Genomic DNA, 22,104 nt, shown 5'->3' with positions numbered 1-22,104 from the left:
TTTGTGCTGATAAATAAAATATAAATATAAATATATATATTACAGTATATACAGATACAGTGTACACACACACACACACACACACACACACACACACACACACTATGGCCCAAACAGTTGTAAAGGCATCTGGATTTATTTATTTATTGCATAGTTTAGTCCTGTGGTAGGTGGGGGGGTCTTTATTTTGTAATCTGATAATTTTGTAATCTGTAGTGGTTTTAGGCTAAGAGAGTAGTTTGGTGACAACAAGAAGTCTACCGATTTGAAGAGGGAAGTCTGCTTGTTTTTCTCTAATTTTAAATGGAAGCTTTGGATAGCAACAAATTACATTTCGTCACATTTCTTCTAGGTCTGACTTATAATAGATTACTTCTGGGTACCAATGTGCCATTATTGATCTGTTGGAGTGATTTGTTTTTTAGTGCTACATCTCACAAAACTTGCATTTTTATATGCGGGTTTATCTGTGATCTTTTATATATCCAGCATCCTGCTGTGCCTGCAGAATGCCCACTTTGACAAAATTGTTCAGTCAGAAGCCTTTTAAAGTTGCAACTGTGAGATAAGAGGCTAGATGATTTGATTAAATAATTAAATAAAGTGAGCTACTGTTTAGACACTTGGCATCTTTATTCTCCAGAGAAATTCCATGGGAATTAGATATAGCAGGGAGATAATCTGATATTTTTTTAAAAGAAAAGAGTGGTGGACCCCTTTGCCAGAATAATAGGAAGAGGAGATGGAGAAACTGGTTTGAGATGGGACGGCCTAGGAGGCAACCCAATTTCAGAGAGGTGGAATGGAACTGGGATGTATCCTGGAGATGGTGTCTGCAACAGCAAGATGGGTGAGAGAAACCTTAGCACAGAAATATGGAAACAAGACGGTGGTTCTCTATTTGGAGAAGGAGTTTTTGAAAAAGAGAGGGAAATTAAGGACTTCTAAACTATGCCTGTGATTTTGTATTTAATTCTCGGCTTCTAATTGTTAGCAAGTTACTTAGCCTTTGTGAATAATTGCAGCTCCCAATAAGAGACTTATTAAGTATCATATGTAATGCATGTTGAATGGGTTAGTATTTGTGTGATGTATGTAATGCATGTGTGTATAACACATAAATAGAGATTTAGAGATAACTGATCTATCTACTGGTATGTATGTATGTGTGTGTGTGTGTGTGTGTGTGTGTGTGTGTGTGTATGCCTGTTCTTTATGATAGGTGAATTGAAGTAATGATGCAGTGATTGTTCCTGGACTTTTACAGGGCTCAAAAAGAGTCTTAAGATCCAATGAATATGTTTTACCGCCTGGAGGCTTGATGGAGACTGATCTGGAGTTAACATTTTCATTGCAGGTAACTTTAACTTTCTTGGGCAGAAATAAAGAATTGTGCCTCAGTAAAAGCTTTCTTTGTCTATTTTGAATGAATGTATTTAAAAATAGCACTTCAAGTAACTATATTATGAATTGTTAAACAGTGTTTGTCTTCTATTTGTAACCTATGATCGGTATTCTTAAAGCATAATTCTTGCTATATTTATTCTGAAATAAGCCCACAGTGTTCAAAGGATTTTATTTTCATAATTAGTTTATTCTGAGCACAGCTTGAGGCTATTTTCCAATCACATTTGTGCTCTGGTTATAAAATGAAGCATAAATGAAGGAATATGGAGGCTGCTTGAGAGATCTGGTATATTCCTTCTTTACCTCTCTGTGAATGTTTCACCAGAAGCATCTTAAAAATGGTATTTCATGTGAATACTCTTTCTTTACAGTATCCACATTTCCTGAAAAGAGATGGTAACAAGCTCCAGATCATGCTGCAGCGCAGAAAGCGGTATAAGAATAGAACTATTCTGGGCTACAAGACTTTGGCAGTGGGCATCATTAACATGGCTGAGGTAAATGGAACCGGAGAAAGATTGTAGCACAGCTATCCGGGAACTGGTGGGGAAGAGGATGCTTATTTAGGGTGTAGATTTAGGACCAGAAAGTAATACTGGTTGCTTTGCACATTGTCCAAGAAAAGCAGGGAATGGTATTAGTCTATGCTAGAGGCCTTTTGTATTGTATTCTCTACTCAGGTCATGCAACACCCCACAGATGGAGGGCAGGTTTTGGGCCTTCACAGCAACATCAAGGATGTGAGCATCCGGGTGGCTGAAATCAGCATCTACTCACTTTCTAGTCAACCTATTGATCATGAAGATGGAAATGTCCCCTCTGGTCCCAAAATCAAGGCATCTGGTAAGGTTTTGTTTATAAAGCTTCAGCCTGCAGGGTTTAGTTGAAGTTTGCCCCAAATCCTTTGGTCAGGTCTGAATTATATTGTTATTCCACCCTGAAGTATTTTTTCCTACTTCTCCACAATAACGTTAGTGATCCTTCTTCTAACGTGTGGCTAAATACTGGCATACACTCTCCAAAATCATTGTAATTGGCCCCAGTTTGGATACCTTCAAAGTGGAATTCCACAAATTGTAACTATAGGTTACCTCTGTTACCTGAGGCAGGAAGCATTTCAGTAGCATGCGCTTGGGAACACAACCAGAAGGGAGAGAGCCAAACGCTTCATTGAAAAACTAAAGAATGTGCAGTCCAGGGGTAGTCAACCTTTTTATACCTACCGCCCACTTTTGTATCTCTGTTAGTAGTAAAATTTTCTAACTGCCAACCGGTTCCACAGTAATGGTGATTTATAAAGTAGGAAAGTAATTTTACTTTATAAAATTTATAAAGCAGAGTTACAGCAAATCCCTACCGCCCACCATGAAACTGGAATGCCCACTAGTGGGCAGTAGGGACCAGGTTGACTACCACTGGTGTAGACTGTATCTCAGATTAAAATAAGAACCGTAAAAGACACATTTAACGGCACAATTCTACAGATAAAATTGTTGCCTAGAAATGGCTTCCAAATGAGATTAAATTGTAGATCACATTTACTTTTTAGATATGGAGTTATTCTAGACCTTGAGGCATAATCCCCCAGTTTAATTCACCATTCACGCATAGAGGACATCAGAGATCTTTTCCATTCAAGAGCATATAAAATCCTTAAATATAATATCAGTTCAGTATGTTTTGAAGAAGTGCATGGTTTAGTGATGTTTAATAAAAACACCTCAAGTTGTAATGGGATTAAACTTTCAAAATTTGTTCCCTTCTGAGATGAATTGGCATTATATTCTGTTGTGCTTTGTCACTTTTCTTATGAACCTTGCAGTTACTTCCTTCCATTCACGTGTAGCCTTCCGTTAGAAAAGCTAGTGCCCTTATTGCAGTATTTTCTTCCATTCTTCTGTATCAATTCATGAGTGGCCATGGTAACTATCTTTTTCTATTCTAGATCGCTCTCCAGATATTGATAACTATTCTGAAGAAGAGGATGACAGCTTTTCCTCTGAGCAGGAAGCCAGTGATGATGCAGTACAGGGCCAGGTACGTATCTACATATGTGCCTTTCTACTACCTTTCCTGTAAGACATGAATTCAAAAGCTGGGTATTTTTCAAGCGTATTTGAGTTACAAAAGCCTCAGTCCTTGAGGATGATAAAACTTGGACAACAAGATTGATTACCCATTCTTATTAAAATAGATTAGGAAGAATACACCTTTTTGAGTCACCCTTCCAGCTGTCAAGGAAGGAGTATATTTTAGTGCTAAGTCCCAGTATCAGTTGCTAGTCTCTTTCCTCCCACTTCAGCAGCTAATCTGTACCCAGTTTATAGAATGGCTTAGGGGAGGGAGAGGGAGAGAAGAAAGGGGGGGGGGAGAGGAGAGGGAGAGAATACAATTGATTAAAAGGATGTTTAGTAGATGATAAAGTACAAGAAAGCCCCATTCTGAGAATTGAGATGCAATGGATTTTTGTCCTGCAATTCAAACACATGTAATAAGTGATTAAGGTTTTTTCCTCCTTCACTTACCAAAAATAGCAGGGTTTTTTTCACTGTGGATGGATGCTTATGGGAGAAACAAAAGCTATTAAGAAAGAAAAAGAGGTTTCTAGCAACAGTGTTAAACCTATTGAGATATTTATCAGAGAACAACCAATAAGTATCTGGAATGATACTATTAAAATAGTTCTAATGGATTGCACACATTATTTTGACCCAGAATAAGCTGACTTTTAAAACATACCTTCTGAGAAGATTCCCCACCTCAACTTTCCCCACCTCAATTGATCATCAGCCGTGTAATCTCTATTTGTTGTTCTCTAAAACTCTCTAATAAATATCCAAGGAATCACGGAGTTCATTTAACAGGCCTCCCTCCGAAACCAGATGGTCATGACAGTGCATTGCCCTCTCTTTCTATTCAGGATTTATATGACGAAGAGGACGAAATGAGGAAGCCAAAGAAAGCCAGGCGGAAAATGATCCGAACTACTTCAATGACCCGAGTAAAGTCAGCCCTTTTTTCCTGGGGGTGGATTTCTGTGGGCTTTAGCTGGGATCAGGAATAAAGGCACTCCGTAATAAACCATGATTCCAAGTCCCACTTCACTTTTCCCCTTTCTTCGCCCAAGGGAATCTAGGTGCCATCCTTAAATAAATTCAGAGAGAGGGAGGGGAAGAGAGAATTTCATGTAGTCTTCCATCAGCATAGATTTCAGAGTGAGGTGTGTTATAGGCCTCTTTCTGGATTCAGATTCTTTTTTTTTTTTTAGAATATAGTGATATTTTCTGGTTTTTGCTATGAAAGCTATATTCATGCTCAGGATATCCACATGCATTTCATCTGATATTACTAAACCTATCACATAGAAGATGGGATTGATTTGTTTCATAATACAGGATAAGAAACAATGGGTTTAAATTACAAGGAAGTAGATTTCAACTGGACATCAGGAAAAATGTCTTAATGGTAAGGGCTATTTGACATGGGAGTTGACTGCCTTCAAATGTGATGGACTTCACTGAAGATGTTTACATTTATGTTGGATGGAAAGTCATTGTAGTCCATTCCTATAGAAGTAGAGGTTGGACTAGATCAGGGGTCCCCAAACTTGGCAACTTTAGGACTTGTGGACTTCAACTCCCAGAATTCTCCAGCCAGCTTTGAAGTTGAAGTTGAGTTGAAGTCCACATGTCTTAAAGTTGCCAAGATTGAAGACCCCTGGACGAGATGTTCAAAGTTCCTTCCAATTCTACAGTTCTGTGATTCCGTGAATATGTGTTACAACATGCATAAGAGCAGTAACTTCTAAATAGGAAGCTGTTGGGATGAAAAGACCATACTTAATAGGCATCCACATTCAGCAGTTGGCAGCAATAGCTGGGGTTCCCCCTTTGCAGCGCAGTGACTCCAACTACTGCTCTTTCCTTTTTCATCTTAAGTTCCGCCGCTCCTGCTGCTCCTGATTAAATCCACAAATGATTAGACAAATGAATGGAAGATGCTGACCATCTCTGCCTTGGGAATCAGGAGAGGTTAGCTCCTGAGAAAGAAGCTGACACTGATGTTGCTATTCACAAGGGGTTGCTCATCCTCTCCCTTTGGAAATTGGGGGAAATTGGGCTGCTCATAGATCATTTTGGCTTCAGTGTTTGGACAATAGCAATAGCAATAGCAGTTCGACTTATATACCGCTTCATAGGGCTTTCAGCCCTCTCTAAGCAATTTACAGAGTCAGCATATCACCCCCACAGTCTGGGTCCTCATTTCACCCACCTCGGAAGGATGGAAGGCTGAGTCAACCTTGAGCCGGTGAGATTAGAACCGCTGAACTGCAGATAACAGTCAGCTGAAGTGGCCTGCACCCTAACCACTGCGCCACCTCGGCTCAATGTTTTAGTTCTGCTAGGGAAGAAATGGCAAGGTGGGACAATTACAGAATGTGTTGTAGTTCAGCTAAAGGGAGGTAGCAAAGGAAGACTCTCCCTTTTTTACTAAATCTGTTTCCTCTTTTATTATATTTTAGCAACCCAACTTCAAGCAGAAATTTGTTGCCTTGCTGAAGAGGTTTAAAGTGACAGATGAGGTAAGGAAATTGATTTCCACTGAGTCACAGGCGCGCGGGAGGGAGGGGGAGGAGGAAAGAGGGTGGGGGAGGGAGGGAAAAATTAAAAAAAAAAAGAAAACAAAAACAAAAAAAAGAAGGAAATTGATTTCCGATAGATGTGGAGGCAGACTATTTTCCTTCTTCACTCAATATTTTTTGAACATTTTTGCTGAACATTTTAAAAGAGGAAAATCATAAACCTAAAGAGAAGGAGAAGGAAAAGCACAAAGCAAGCAAATAAGAGATTTACATCCATCATAAGATTAATTAAATCACACTTGATCTTAGCCAGAAGGCTGAGAAACGAATATTAGTGTCAGTGATAAGCACAATATGAAATATAACTTAAAGTGAAACATTATAGTCTAATCCATTATTTACATGTTAATATTTTATGCTAAGAGAAACCCAACTTTTGGATGGAGTCTGTAAGTAGAATCTTAAAAAAGAATAATGTTCTCCATCTTATATTCAGTTCTGTGGCAGATTCATTTTTCCCCCAAGATGTTTTTATTTATTTATTTATTTCTAGCTTACCTGGGCTATTTACACCATAAATGTAAAAGGTTATTTTAGACCGACTAAAATACCACTACAACATAATTTGTTATTCTAATGAATGAAGTGCATGTATGTCTCAGAGCAGAGCATTGGGTATCTTAGCAACTGTTAGCATGGACAAAGCTTAGTTTGATATAGTTTGTAGAAATATAGTTTATTTTTAGTTAATCATATTTAGTAGAAATTACCCTGCAATTAATTTCTTGTAGGAGTATCTGCTGCAGAAACTGTAATTGGCTCTTATGGCCAAGGTGCTTGCATGGCCACACCAGAAATGCAGTAGAATCCCACCAAAGAGATCCCTGCATTTGCTTGCTCTAATTCAATGTGCTTTCATTGCATCAAATGCAGCAGCCAGTGCAGTAGATGGGAAGACTCCTGTGGCCTTCAGATGCTGCAGTCTGCAGCTCCCATCTTTGATCATGGTGACCATTTGTGTTGATGCAAATTGGAATCTGATAAGTTCTGGAGGGCCACAGATTTCTCCACCCCTTTCTGAATGTACTGTAAGGATTTTTCAGTGCACTAGTTTCTACTTCATTTTTCATGCACGAGAGGATTAAGTCTCCTCCCATCCTTGAAGGATGCTATATTGCTTGCTATTTCCACTTATGATCCCCCCCTTCCCCCCAGGTTAATATTTTTTACTGTCTTCATTTCACATTCACAGCTTGCCGCAACAGTAATAGAAATCAGTGCCATTAACATGCTGTTTTAATGCCTTCTCCAGCAGACCTCCCCCCAAAATTGGGTGCAAACCATCCAATAGCCAAAGTGCTACTCCTTATTATAGTATTTATTATCCTTTCCGCTTTGGTTCCTGGGCTGGCCTTAGGTCATCAAAATTTGAAAGGTTTGATTGACTAAAAATGTTGACAGATGTGGGTGGGGGCAGCCCCCTTCCCCTGCATTTCATTTATTTCATAACAGCTGGCAGCACTTGGGTATAGGTTGCAACCCAGGAAAGGGAAAGCATGCAGCGTAATCTGGTTCTGAGTTACTTAAAAGTGCTCCTTTGATCCCAGAGCATTAGGAGACATGCTCTATGTACACTAGTATATACACCATCTCAGGAGAGTAGAAAAACATTTTCCCAGAATTATTTGCTTATTAGTGATTCTGTAATTTGGCTTTAATTAATTTAGTTTTGCCTGATGCTGCAGACTGTAAAGCAAATCCTCTGCTTTGGTCATCGAGATAAAACTTTGATCCCGTAGGACTTAATTTCCAAGTTTTTCAGGAGGAGGGAGCACTCTTTTCCCCCCAACCTGATGGCCTGGTTTAAGCTTCTGCATGCAATTACTCTCGCTGTGTCTCTATTTTATAAAGCCTTCCACGATGAAGTGTTAAGCAGAGGATGTTGAGCTGGGTAGCTTTGGGGGGGGGGGGGGGCTCCTTCAGGATCAGAGGTGTTATTGTATAGCATAAAGCAGGGGTCTCCAACCTTGGTAACTCTAAACCTGGAGGACTTCAACTCCCAGAATTCCCCAGCTAGCTTTGAAGTTGAGTTCAAGTCCTCCAGGCTTTAAGTTGCCAAGGTTGGAGACCCCTGGCATAAAAGCTTATGTTAACCACTTGATCACTTTCAAAATATAGAGTGTCTAAGATTCATACACTTAGAGAACAAACTATTTCTTCCTTTTTCTTTTAAGAGCTTCTAGAGAGCTATAGTTATGTTAGACTTTTTCAGCAAAACCAACAAAGAATTCTGGGCACTTTAAAGATTTTTCTCGTGAGCTTTTATAAATCATAGTCCACTACATTAGTTGCTCTGCAGAGGCCTGTTCCCATTTCTGCCGTAATTTCCCAAACGTGTAAAAAAAAAAAAAGTCTATCCCTTCATAAGTGGCTTGCTATAACCTCTGAATGATCAGGGAACTAAGTTATGGTTTGTGGACCACAGTTTTTTTTAAATTGTCCATTCCTGCTTTATGATTATTAATGTGAGAGACTCAAAAAGTATTCAGATGACTCTAAAATTAAGAGTCTCTTTCTCTTTTTTCCTCCAACACACATTCATCTCTAGACTACTATACCCTCATGTGATATAGGATAAATGCACCATTACTTGAAATGGATAAATATATGTAAGCCCTGAATTACAAATCTATATATGTATAAATGGCTGTGTGTGTAGTGCATATGTTCCAGCATAACTCTGGAATGCCTCGAGCAATTTTAACCAAATTTGGTACACAGATGACTTTACTCTCTGGAAAAAAAATACTGTGGGGGGTAAGATGCCCCTAACACCTCTTGGGGTGTGTGTTCTGTTGAGAGGCAGCCTGTTGTGCCTTAAAATGACTTCTATTGTACTGCCGTAAAATGGCTTCTACTGTACAGCACAGTGGAGTTGCCATGGTAAAGGCTTCACAGTACTCCACAAGGGGGGTTCCTGCTGGTAAGGGGGAAAATCCAACATTAGAAATTACATTTGGTCCAGATATTCACCCTTCCCCCCCCTATAAATAAATACCTGGGCAACGCTGGGTTATCAGCTAGTGTTGTTATAAAAACCTGAATACACTCTATTTCTTTTTTTAAAAAATGACTTCATAGTGATAAATTTCATAGTGATATATTTAACAGGTGTAGGTATACTGGTCTTGTTGTATTCGGGTGTTTTCCTGTGTAAGATTGAGATTGTCTTGTCAACGTTTCGGCGAAGTCTCACTCGCCATCTTCAGGCTGATGTTTTCGGCTTCATGTTTGTGTGAGAAAAAAAAAAGAAAAGAAACCCCAAAGACAAAATCCAGCTGGAAAGCCAAGGAGTCTATGAAATACCATGCAAAACCTGCCCTGCAACATACATAGGACAAACGAACAGGAGAATAAATGCACACATCACAGAACACAAGAACGCAGTAAGAAAAAAGCTTCCTCCCTTTTCTAGCACCTTAAAGCTACAGGACATGAAATTAATTTTGAAGGAACCAAATTAATCTCCAAAACTGAACACTTCAACAAGAGAATAATTATGGAAGCTATCTAAATAGAGAAACACCCCCACAACATGAATAAATGTGATGATACCTCCTGCCTACCAGACATCTGGAAACCAGCCCTAGTCAACAAACAAGCCCCACTCACCACCCAGGTTGTTACAACACAAAACAACAACCGACACACAGCCAGCACCAATCAGCACCAATCTACCAATCATGATACAACTACACAGCCAATCAATCCACTTACTGAAACAAAGCCAGCACTCCACAGCCCCCCACCAAGATTTATAGAAAGACGGTAGCTCCGACCACGCTTTTCTCACATAAACGCGAAGCCGAAAACACCAGCCTGAAGATGGCGCATTTACGCTACTGCAGTGGCAAGGAGAATTTTAATTTTGGGTATGGCTTTTTATATGTAATAAAAACAGGAAAAAAAGAAACCATGAAGTAATGGATGAAATTAGTACTTTGTGTTGCAGTATCATTTTCTTCCTCACTGTCGTTTGTGATTTCCAGGTTTTGGATTCTGACCCAGTGGATCAGACCCAAGAAGTGGAGGAAGACCTGGGCCTGCTCTATGACAGCCTTGAGGAATGCAACAACAGTGACAGCGGCCCTGAGATTGAAGATAATGAAAGTGTTCATAGCACACCTAAGCCAACTTTGAGGTAAGAGCTCAGATGAAAAGCCACTGAGTCTGGCTTGATGAACTGTAGCAGGAAATATTTGTCCTGCAAAGCTTTCCTTTGGATTTCAGCCTCTCAACATTGTCTCCAAAATTCAAGTAACTCCACGCCCAGCCAGGAATCCTTTGCACGTCTACTCCAAAGCAAGCCCGAATTGAGGCTCAGTCCCAGAGAGCCATATTTGGGACGGCAGCCCTGATTTTCCTTCCACCTCAATGCAGCTGGGCTGACGACTTGCAAGACACAGTTTCCGCATTTGTGATTCATTTGCCGGGAAAAGGGAGACTTGGGATCATAAAGTAATTTGGTGATAGATGGGGATAGCTTGAGGCTGACCTTAAATGTGACAGGCTAATAAAAGAGCCCTGCGTAAGCCACAACAGACCAGCAGGGATTGATGAAGTAGCCAAGCTCCCCTGGGGCAATTATGCTGAGTCTGCCTTGCAAATGAGAGGGTAGAAGAGAGAGGGAGGGAAGAGAGAGGGAGGGAGGGAGGGAGGGAGGGGGAGAGAGAGAGAGACGGGGGGTGAATTTTGTATTTTAGTGCTTGCCTGAGGAAGCAGTGGACTATCTCTTTCAGTGTTTTCACATGGTTTTTCTTTCACAGGGACAGGTGTCCAACTTTATTAATCATGAGGAGGATTTAGTGATAATCTGAGAGATGGAATAGGTCTACAGTTAATCTGTATCTCTTAGTTGGGAACTATTGGGAACAGTGCAGTGAACAATCAGAGCCTAGATGGAATGGAATATTTTCTTACTGAAAAGGATAAGCAGACTTTTCTCACCAGGTGGTCTACAGATGGGTTCAGCTGTAACTCTGGTGCTTGGGAATTGTGGTCCAGCACAGTCAGAAGACGACGCTCAATGTTTATTTTTTTTATGGTAGAAAAAACTTTGGGGGAATATCTGACTGGTTGCTTACAAAACAGGAAACGGGGCTATTCCTTCCTTGGAGCTTCTCCATATTCTAACCTAGGCTTCCCAAGAGCATAAAACAAACTCCTTGTCGAGACAAAAACCCCTTTTATTAATTTACTGTGAATTCTTCTCATTCACATTTAACAAAGTCTTTCAAGGGAGGATTTACAGTCACAGACCTTATCTGGCTTGGAGAGCTGCCAGGCCGATATCTGCAAAACTTGGCAAGGAGTCTTGGAGAGCCATGAACCAATTAAACGAACTAATTGTCTCCTGCAAACTCCACTCCCCTTCTGCTCCTCTTTTATTTCCTCTGGGAGGGGCTATTCATCGTCCACCTATGGCCTTACTCCCAAGTCAACCCCTGTTCTTTAGCTGTTCCCTTTGTCTGGCAACTCTGCGCATGCGCACACTGGGAACAGGCTCCAGCTGTTCATCTGCCTCAATGCTGTCTGACTCTGACAACAGCTGATAACTGGCCCCCTCTCTGCCTCCGACACAGAGCCCTCATCAGAGCCTTCCCCAGATTCCAGGACTAGTCCATGTTCCTCCCCAACCTCCTCACTGTCTGAATTTGCTGCCAGCTCTACTGGCCACTGGTGGGCCACAACACTCCAGTTGTGCCATGCCTGTTTCTTCCAAGGCAGCAAACGTTTTAGAAAAGGTTATCCTCGTTCCTGAAGGTCATATCTGCACAACTTCCTGTAAATTTATTTCATTAATGGTAGACAAATCGCTAGGAATATTCTTATCTGTATCACATTTGAAGCATAGATAATGGAGGTTCATAATGAACACCTCAAATCTCCAGGAAAATGGCCTTGCAGATTAATCCACAAAGAAGGTTGCGTTTGTCCTGTAAGTTTGAGAATGTTCTGCAGTTCATCCGTGACTTGAGAAAAGGGGGAGGGTATTTTCCATTGAGAAAAATTATCTGTTCAGTACATTTAGTGATATAGTAATGCTTTTTTTTTATAAGCCCCAAGATCGGCTTTTGTGTATTTGAGATGACACTTTTAAGACAATATCCTTGAAATTAGCTCCATCAGAAATCTATTTGCCCAGATGGATGTTTCCATCTTTGAAAAACTGTCAGTCTGATCTGAGTGAGTTAATGTTAGGGTAGTTAGAAGCATATGGGAATAGCTTTCTTCTGTTTTACACTAAGATTGGTCTTTCAGTAGAGCTTGCCTTGAGGTTATGGTCCTTTGCAGGTATTCCCTGACATTGCATAGTATTGTAGAGGGGTTATGCAGACATACATGCATAAACATGCACATCCCATTAGAGCCGCAGTGGTTAGAGTGCAGTATTGCAGGCTACTTATGCTATCTGCCGGCTGGCTGCAATTTGGCAGTTCAAATCCCACTAGGCTCAAGGTTGACTCAGCCGTCCATCCTTCCGAGGTCGGTAAAATGAGGACCCGGATTGTTTGGGGCAAAATGCTGATTCTGTAAATGGCTTAGAGAGAGCTATAAAGCACCATAAAGTGATATATAAGTCTAAAGTGCTATTGCTATTCGTTTTTATTTTTATTTATTTATCACATTTTGCCATCCCCATCACAGAGAAACTCTGGGCAGTTTACAGTAAATTATTAAAACATAGAAACAAAATATAAAGGTTAAAATGTAAAAGGAGACAAGTTCTTTGCAAAAGTCTGCCTTTTGTAAGGAACTCATCTCCTTTTATATTTTAATCATTATTGATTTGTATCATGTGAAATCTGAAAAAAAAAATATCTTAGCTCGTTTGGGTGATTCCACTTTGTGGAAGCAGACCCTGTGTTCAACAGACACTTTATACTGCTCCTTTTCAGATCTTGGAAATGCAAGATCTTTACAAAGAATTATGTAATCTGAGTTTTTGCAGGTAATTTAAGTAAATCTCCGTATCTCCCAACTCTTATTTGTCTTCCGATAGAAATCATGCAACTCAGTCTTACCTGAACCCAGCAATATGTTTTAATGCTGAGCAATAGCCAGGAGTTAGACCAATCTGTAATGTAGATCTTATCCTTTAGCTGTGCTGCTGGGGCATATTTCTTACAAAATAAAGTAGCAAGCTTGAGCCAAAGCAGACTCACTTAGTTTCTCTTCCTATAATAGAAATCATAGGTAATAGTTACCTTTCAGTTTTGCTTTTGATTTCCCCCCTCAGCCATTTCAATTCTAACAATAGGTTTGAACAATAGCTGTCCTCTTTCTTCTGTAGGTTCAGTTACTTGAGAGAATCTAGTTGGTTGGGGAGAATATACTTGTTCTAGCTGGAAGTAGAAGTGCTTTGCTCTATTTGATTCCTTCTCTGTTGAAAGTGATACTTCAAAACCCCTTTGCTCACAAGGATCGGGGGCCCCTCCCAACTATCTTTTTGTGTTGCTGAAAGGCCAGGGCTTTGGTGATGGGTTTGCTTGTGGTGCTCAGTGGGGATAGAGAATGGGGTGGAATTCAAGCTTGGGTTATGGTGACTTCACTTCTCCCTCATTTCTCTTTCTGTCTGTCTGTCTGTCTGTCTCTCTGTCTGTCTGTCTGTCTGTTTCTTCTGCAGGCGCTTCTTTGAGGGCGTCTCTCACTCTGGTTCCCAGACTGAGATCAGCAGTCTGCACAGCCAAAAAGGGCAGGAGCGAGAGTCGGGCAGCCCTGTGAGTTGTTTTTCCTTCCTTCCTTCCTTCCTTCCTTCCTTCCTTCCTTCCTTCCTTCCTTCCTTCCCTCGCTCCCTCCTTCCTACCTTCCTTCCTTCCTTTCTCCATCCTTCCTTCCTTCCCCCGACTTTCCAGTTTGCTCCTCCAGAAACTCTGTGCTTTAATAACAATTCCTGCTACACGCATTTGCTTTTATTTCTTCTGTCTTTCTTAATGAGCTTCTTTTCCCCCAAATGTAGAAGAAGTAGGATAGGAGCAAGCCAACCAGACTTACTTAGCTGGGCCCCCAGGGTTTCTGCAGTGGCCAATTGAAAGGGAGGGTGGCTATTTTCCTCTCCGACCTCTTCTCTTTCCAATATCCTGGACAATGAGAAAGCACCCTGTATTTTGATGTGTGCTTGTTCTTCCTACGTCTGGAATAGCCCTGCTTCTGCTCCTTTCCTAAGATTTCATGGATCCAAAGTTGTCACTACTCATCCGTCTTCTTCTTCCCTCCCCCATGCCTGCTTGCTCTCTGCCCACTCTCCTAGGGAGAAGCAGAGAAGTGGAAAGTGGGTGTCCCACGCACCCAAGATGAGGCTGCTGTGGAAAATGCAGCTATGGTGAGTCCTCTCCTTTCCTGGCTGTTTTATGACGTTTCTGCCACCCTCCCATATGATCTGGCAGTTCATCCAAATTAGCAAATGGTTGACTACACGTTGCTCATCTGATTCCGATTGTCAATGGCCATCGGTTTGACACTGAATCTGGGCAAATGATACCTATTGCCATTGGGAACAGAACAGTCTTTGGGTCCAGATTTCCAAATATTGTACAGTTGAGTGTTCCTATCCTGTTTCCCTGAAAGTAAGACCTCCCCGGATAATAAGCCCAATTGGGCTTTTGAGCACATGAACTAAAATAAGCCCTCCCCAAAAATATTGCAACACAGCAGCAGTCATGAGGTGACCACGCTCGCCGCCTTCTGCACCTCAAAAATAACAAGACCTCCCCGAAAATAAGGCCAAATGCTTATTTTGGGGGTCAAGAGAAAATAAGACCCTGTCTTATTTTCGGGAAAACACGGTAAGATAAAACAAACTTGCCATCTCTCCTGCTGCAGGGATTCTGGTTGGCACTCGCTGTGTAGATGTGCCCGACCGTTGCCACTTATACTCATGGGGCCCTTCTGCCTGTGGTCCCACAACAGCAGTGATTTTTTTTGCTTTGACCCATCAAGCTCATTAGCTCACAACAAAGAGATGCTTCCTCTTGGTGATTTGTTATATTGCTTCTCATGAGCAACCACATGTATGGGGACTAGACAAACTATTTGGGGAATTTTTAGAGCAGTAAACTGAGATCTTCCATAAACGAAGCGTTTGTAAGTGGTTGGTCTGAGCATCTTCCTGCTTCAATGTGTTCTAATGTCTGTGTGAGCAGCAGCTTTAGAGGTGGTGGGAGAAAATGACTCAAGGAGCCCTTGAGATACATTGGCAATCTTTGGGGGAATTCTAGCATTAATCTTCCTTTATCAGTGCTAGATCCACTGGTGACCCACTCTGTATGTTCTGGGTACTACTCCCAATACTGCATTCGCATGAAGAAGAGTACCCTGTGCTTTCTTCTACTCTGTAAGCATCCACAGTCTCTGTGGGTACTGAAACCTTTGGAGCTCTTGCTGGCATTTCTACCTACTGGAGTAGTGGTGGGTGGAATGAAGGGAATTGAGGAAGCGCCATGATGAAGGGAGTTTTGAAAACACAACGGTTGTCCATAGCTCTGTTGGGTTGATGCTGTGTTCTCAAGGGCTACATTCTGCTGGCCAGTTCAGTGCTTGATTCATCCCACCATCTCAATGCACAGTGGAATCACATATTCTTTATTTGTACAGGTAGTCCTTGACTTATGACCGCTTGCTTAATGATGGTTTGAATTAATGATGGTTTTGGAAAGGGTGCTGTGTGGCCTGTAAAGCACTTTTGCAAAATATTGCGCTACCAGTCTCGTGAGAGTCATCTGGCTTCTCAACAACCAGTTTGCACTTACAAAGAATCCTATGACTGCCATTTGCAGTCTTCCCCAGAAAGTCAGTGCGGGAAAACCTGCAAGCCTGCTAAGAGGACTCTTTCTCATCTCTGAGGATTGGCTGAAAGAGCTCCCTGCCAAAGGATTTCAGCTCCACGCTTGCTGCCAAAGGATTTCAGCTCCATGTTTGCTTGGATTGTTGAAATCCACATCCAAATCCAAAGGGAGACTCTACTGAAATCCAAGCAGACATGGAATTGAAATCCTTCTGCAGGGAGCTCTTTCAACCAGCCCCCAGAGACAAAGGGAACCAAAATCCAAGTAGGGATTTCAGGCCCTGAACAGAGAGGAAGTGCAGTAACACAAGGAGCATAAGGGCCGAGGGAGGAAGGCCTTGAGAGACATGGTAAAGCTGCATGTGAGCATCTCTCTGCTCAGGGGCTGAAAATCCTGCTTGATTTTTGGCAGGGAGAATTTTCAGTTCCTGAGCAGAGAGATGCCAGGACGCCCAAGGTCTCCCCTCCTCCGAGACACCCTGCGCTCCTTATATGGGATTCCCTCTGCTTTATGATCTGTGAGATTGCTTAGCGACCTCACTCGGGAATGCCAGAATTGTGGTCATTGAGTGAAGCAGTCAGGTGACATCTCACTTTGACAACCGCTTTGCTCAACAACTAAGATTCTGGTTAACAGTTGCAGTTGTTAAGTCAAGGACTACTTGCAGCTTTGCAGGCACAGTCGAGGATTTTCTCCCCACCTTCTAGAAGAGTGTTTCTCAACCTTGGCAACATTCCCCAGCCTGGCTGGGGAATTCTGGGAGTTGAAGTCCACAGGACTTAAAGTCACCAAGGTTGAGAAACAGTGTTCTAGAATCATGGAAATTAAATTTGGCTCTTTTTTGAAAGTTATGGAACAACTCATAATTCAACCTTCCTGTTAGCATTCTTTCTGCTTCTGTCTGTTTGGCTGGGGTGAGCTACAGAGATGGCCGTAATGATGTAGTAGCAGTGGGAATAGAAATGTGGACTAGTGAATTGAGGTGTAGGAAGAGGTTGTAACTGGTGGGTAAGAGGCATGCCAATCAAGCCATTCCATTTGACATTCTTCTGGGGCTCCAAAGCAAAACACATCCACAAACAAACTTTCCAAAGCTTTCTGTGCATCGTCATTTCTTTGGTTATTGGGCATGTTGGAAATATAATCACCACATGATCTCAGGAGCTGGAGGCAAACGATTCCTGTCCAGGAGGAGCAGCTGAGACGGTGTTGAAGGAGAGCAGCATGGACAGGCTTGCCCAACTGAGCAATGTAAGCAAGCCGGAGTTCCCAGCCACTGTTTCCCCCAGGTAAGAAAGGCCTCGTCGGCAACGGGCAGCTGATCTTGCCTAGGTAGCAGCTATGTTGGCCATGCAGAGGAGGTTTTTAAGAGTATAAAAAAGGTTCTCCCCCCCCCCCCCCCGGGGCCAATATTCAAGTAGAGAAACCCCCTAAGTCTGCTGTGGCTCAGGCATGGATTCTTGGCCTAAGATTTCTTGAGGCAATTGAATCAATAAATACTTCAAAAACCTAAGATGCTTTCCCAGATAACCCTTTCAACTTTAAATTGGCATCGCATATAAATAATCAAAGCATAGGTGGTGGTACACTTGGTCAGATTTTTATAGACTTTGACAAACAGTATTGTTGTTTATAATGTCCAATTAATCCCTGTTGCAAGTGTGAACCTCTTAGCCTGCCCTCCCCCTCTTCAGTCTTTACCTTTGGGTCTTGACAGCCATTGATGACTTAGAAGCTCTGGCTGCTCACGGCATTTGCTCAGTAGCGCCGCAGGGACTTCCTTTGGGCACCTGAGGCCTGGCTGTCCTTCCCCAACCAGTGCTGATCGCCTGCTGTTTGTCTTTCAGCAAAGCTGAGAACAAGCAGCTCTGGCGACCCCGCAGTATGTCAGTCAAGGATCGGCAAAACTCGAAGGGCCACAGTGACCGAACCGGTAGCCTGGACAGTGAGGGCTCCCCAGATTCCCGGCAGAACAGCCAGGTGAGGCGGTGGTGAGCGGGGTGCTGGCTTGTGGTGCGAGAAAGGCTCTTTCTTGCCCCCAGGATGGGGAGGGAGGGAGGGAGGGGGAGAGAAATGCCTTAAATGGGGAGTGGAGAAACAAAATCAAAGCAATAGAGACATTTGGAGCTTTCCCAAGACAGCCAAAGTCTCTGCTACCTTTCTGGTCTTTGAAGATGCAGGGATGGGAACTGTCCTTGACGTGGTTGTCCCAAGGGGGCTTTTTCTCTTTTGAAAAGTTTTTTTTTAATTTTTCTTCTCTATATACAATTATAGGTATACATTCACATAGTTGTTATTCTTTTTTACATTCATCGTTCTTATACATTTGTCATTCCATTTACAGGGTTATAGCTTACCATTTGGTTTGCTTTGTTTATCATCCCTCGCCTGTTTTGACACCACCTTCCTTTTCCTTTCTTTTCTCCCTCCCTCCCTCCATTCTCTACTTTCTTCCTTCCTCTCTCCTTTCCCTTCCTTCTTCCCTTACCTCTCTCCTTTCCCTTCCTTCTTCCCTTACCTCTCTCCTTTCCCTTCCTTCTTCCCTTACCTCTCCCCTATTCCTCTCTTCCTCTTCCCCTTCCTACCCTCTCTCCTTCTCTCCTTTTCCCTTCCATCTTCCTCTCCTCACCTCTACCTTCCTTCCCTCCTCTTCCTCCTCTCCTCTCCTCCTCTCGTCCTTTCTTTTTCTATTGTTATAGGTGTCTCTTCCAGCTCTTAATTTTTATTTTCTTGGCGTGGTATTTCTGCAACCCCAAAAATAATTAAATATCATTTCTTGTTCCCTTTCCTTCTCAAATCTATCCTGATTATGGTCCCCCTCCCCTTTGTACCTTACTTTTGAATATATACTTATATATTGTTATTTTCTTCCCTATCCCCCCCACCACTTTTCTACTTAATGGTGTGTCATCTGGGTTCCATATCTTCCCCAAGGGGGCTTTTTCAAGAGGCAATTGGACTTTCTGATTTTTCTTTCAAGACATTTCACTTTTCCTCCAAGAGTCTGATTGAAACATCTTCAAAGAAAAACCAGAAAGTCCAGTTGCCTCTTAAAAAAAAAAGCACCTTTGGGACAACCATGAGAATCTCCATAGACGTTTGTCCTGAAAGTGTTTTTCCATTGCTGCTGCAGGTGCCCCGGAAATCGGTGTATGATCAGCTCAACCAGATCTTGGTTTCAGATGAGCAGTTGCCTGAGAGCATCATCCTGGTGAACATCACAGAGTGGCAAGGCCAGGTGAGGAAGCCCTGAAGGTGGCTGATTGCACAAGGGTTGCGTTTAACTAAACCCACCGCTCTGAAAGCGAAGGGAAACTTGTGAAAAGCAGTTCATGGCTTTACAGAGCACATTGCTCCCCCCAAAAAAGGGGGCATTTAAAACAATTATGTACATTAAAACAATTAAATCTACAGAGGAGTATACCAGATCATATGTATAAATAACTCTGCAGATTAAGGAATTATATGATATCAAATGAGTGTAAGAGTAAGGCAATGTAATAATCTAAATATGCCAAACATTCATGTAAATTCAATATGACTTTCCTCGGCACAATTTTGCCTTGAAAAGCATCATACCAGATTTAAAGTGGAATCCCAAATAACGTCCTTCTTGTTAGCTCAGGAACAGGTCTCCTCCCATTCAAACCACAGAGCCAAGAATAGGAGGAGAACTTTGGAAACACCGGAGATGCTGCGTGTTTGTTTTAGCTGCTTTTCTCTATGTTTCCTGTTTTATGTTGGCAGTACCTGTGTGATCAGCTCCAAGAACACAAGCAACCCATGGTCTCCACCTGCTCCATGGCAGATGTCCAGGCTGCCTTCAACACAATTGTTTCTCGCATTCAGAGATTGTGAGTATAGTCAGCCGACTTGGTTTCCCAAGTTATCCATGTGCCTGAGAACTTTGGTACTTGGCTAAGTGGGCCATGAAGCCACCCTGGTTGTAGCTTCAGAGATGGGGGTTCCTTTTCTTTTGGTCCAGCTTTCCACAGCCCACTGCTTTCCAAGGCAATGAGGCACAGCTTCCCATTATCTCCAACTGAAAGTGTTGGCTAGTTAGGAAGGCTAGGACCTTCCAATTGGGGTGGGGTGGAGGTGTTAAACTAGAGGGACGCAGTGGCTAAGACACTGAGCTTGTCAATCAGAAGGTCGGCAGATCGGTTCCACCACAAAACCGCGGACGACAAAATCGCAGACGACGAAAGCGCGCATTTGACGTCATCACAGCGCGACGAAAACATTGCGCTGTGATCGAAAAATGTAAAAATAAAGCGAAAACCTTACCCTAAGCCCCCCAAACCTAACCCTAACTCTAAACCTAACCCTTAACCTAACCCTAAATCTAACCCTAAACCTAACCGTTAACCTAACGCTAAACCTAACGCTAACCCTTAACCTAACGCTAAACGTAACCCTAACGCTCTAAACCTAACCCTAACCCTTAACCTAACCCTAACCCTAAACCTAACCCTTACCTTTATGTGAATCGGCTTGCTTTAATTTTATTTTTATTTCAATTTTTAATTTTTTTCGTCGCGCTGTGATGACGTCAAATGCACGCTTTCGTCGATTGCGCTTTTGTGGACCGCGGTTTTGACGGGTCACGGGCAGATCAGCGGTTTGAATCCCTAGCACCACATAACGGAGTGAGCTCCCGTTACTTGTCCCAGCTTCTGCCAACCTAACAGTTCAAAAGCATGTCAAAATGCAGGTAGAAAAATAGGGACCACCTTTTGTGGGAAGCTAACAGCGTTCCATGCACCTTTAGCATTTAGTCATGTTGGCCACCTGACCACAGAGACGTCTTCGGGCAGTGCTGGCTCTTTGGCTTTGAAACAGAGATGAGCACTGTCCCCTAGAGTCAGGAATGACTAGCACATATGTGTGAGGGGAACCTTTACCTTTAAACTAGAGGGAGTGCTAGCAGGAGGTAATGGGGGGAGGTTTGTTATTGCTCTCCTGGACTTGCAGCCTCTCAGAATTTCTCTTCCTCCGCAGCTGTAACTGTAACTCCCACATGCCTCCCCCAGTGAAAGTGGCTGTGGCAGGGGACCAGAGCTACCTGAGCATCGTCCTGCGCTTTTTTGTGGAGCAGCTAGCCAGCAAGACTCCTGATTGGCTGAACTACCTCCGTTTTCTCGTGGTGCCCTTGGGTAAGAGTCTTGCCCGCTGGCGCCTGTTCTGAAAAGCTGTGGCGTATTCTAAACCAGGGGAGCCTTCCTTCCTTTTTGTTAAGCATGCCAAAGCAGCTATGCCAACCAGGAAAAGGAAACATGGGCTAGAGAAATATGGAGGTGAGGCAATTTGTTCAGACCTTTGGCTCAACTTTGTAAGGAGAGGATGAGGAAATTATTCTGTTTCTGTCCTCCGCTTTTTCTTCCCTCTGTTTCAATGCTCTGTATCCTTCCCAGGCTCTCACCCGCTGGCCAAGTATCTCGGTTCAGTTGATAATAGATACAGCACTCTGTTTCTGGATGCTGCCTGGAGAGAGCTCTTTAGCAGAGTTGAAGCCCCTAGTTCAGGTAAGAGCTAGAATTGGCTGTAGCAATGCAGACCAGTAATGGGATATCTGATCTTAAGGAGCTGTTGGACCTCACAGGTGCTCTGCGCGCCTCTTCCCAACCCCTTCTCTCCATCTCTTTCCAGATACTGTGGACATCCCTGGCCGAGTTGCTCAGTTCATTACAGGTGCCAATGTATCTCACCAGCTACCCATTTCAGAGGCCATGTTGACCTACAAACAGAAGAGGTAGGACAGCTTGCAGTCTTCCTTCTTTCCTTCCATCTCTCCTTCCTTTCGTTCTCTTACAGGCCTCACTCAGTAACAGAATGACTTATTAGAGCCCACACAACAGAGAGCCCGTCTTTCGTGGTGCAGGGCTGCATCCCCATATCTCTTGGTGTGTGGGAGGTGGTACACTGGGCTGGTCAGTGAGGACTGAAAAGAGGAGGAAAGCATTGGTTTGTTTTCTGCCAGGTTGAGATAAGACACACGCACACAAAACATACTGTAGTGAATGCTCTAAAATAGGCCTTATATGTTTAAAAACAGAATAATCTCTGGGATGCTGCCAAACCAGGAAAAAAAAAACCTGTACGTGCCCAGATGTGTGACACAGCTCTTATCTACTTGACATTGTTAGCCTACCCATTATGAGCCGATATCTCCCTGCCTCCCCCTCCCTCCAAATAGTATCCTTCTGGGAGCACCAGGCAGTTGTTGTTTCTACTTCACATGATCTTTTTTCCGTGTGTTTCCAGGGAACA

General features: G+C 42.7%; 1 protein-coding gene across 3 annotated transcripts in view; it reads left to right on the top strand.

Moving 5' to 3' along the window:
- Nucleotides 1-22,104, top strand: part of LOC116507145 (phosphofurin acidic cluster sorting protein 2-like) — a 171,859-nt gene that overhangs the window by 136,213 nt on the left and 13,542 nt on the right. The window contains exons 3-18 of one of the 3 annotated variants that reach the window (XM_032215093.1): nt 1,268-1,357; nt 1,779-1,904; nt 2,088-2,250; nt 3,353-3,444; nt 4,328-4,408; nt 5,930-5,989; nt 10,039-10,190; nt 13,677-13,770; nt 14,301-14,372; nt 16,996-17,123; nt 17,682-17,814; nt 18,968-19,072; nt 19,582-19,688; nt 20,836-20,990; nt 21,249-21,359; nt 21,484-21,586. In XM_032215093.1, coding sequence (XP_032070984.1) covers nt 1,268-1,357; nt 1,779-1,904; nt 2,088-2,250; nt 3,353-3,444; nt 4,328-4,408; nt 5,930-5,989; nt 10,039-10,190; nt 13,677-13,770; nt 14,301-14,372; nt 16,996-17,123; nt 17,682-17,814; nt 18,968-19,072; nt 19,582-19,688; nt 20,836-20,990; nt 21,249-21,359; nt 21,484-21,586 — 1,772 coding nt within the window. The remainder of the gene's footprint in view (nt 1-1,267; nt 1,358-1,778; nt 1,905-2,087; nt 2,251-3,352; nt 3,445-4,327; nt 4,409-5,929; nt 5,990-10,038; nt 10,191-13,676; nt 13,771-14,300; nt 14,373-16,995; nt 17,124-17,681; nt 17,815-18,967; nt 19,073-19,581; nt 19,689-20,835; nt 20,991-21,248; nt 21,360-21,483; nt 21,587-22,104) is intronic. The other 2 variants (XM_032215094.1, XM_032215095.1) reach the window with 2 other exon arrangements.

The sequence above is a fragment of the Thamnophis elegans genome, chromosome 4, assembly GCF_009769535.1.
Source record: "Thamnophis elegans isolate rThaEle1 chromosome 4, rThaEle1.pri, whole genome shotgun sequence".
Classification (NCBI taxonomy): Eukaryota; Metazoa; Chordata; class Lepidosauria; order Squamata; family Colubridae; genus Thamnophis; species Thamnophis elegans.
This window is presented reverse-complemented; position numbering and strand designations above follow the sequence as displayed.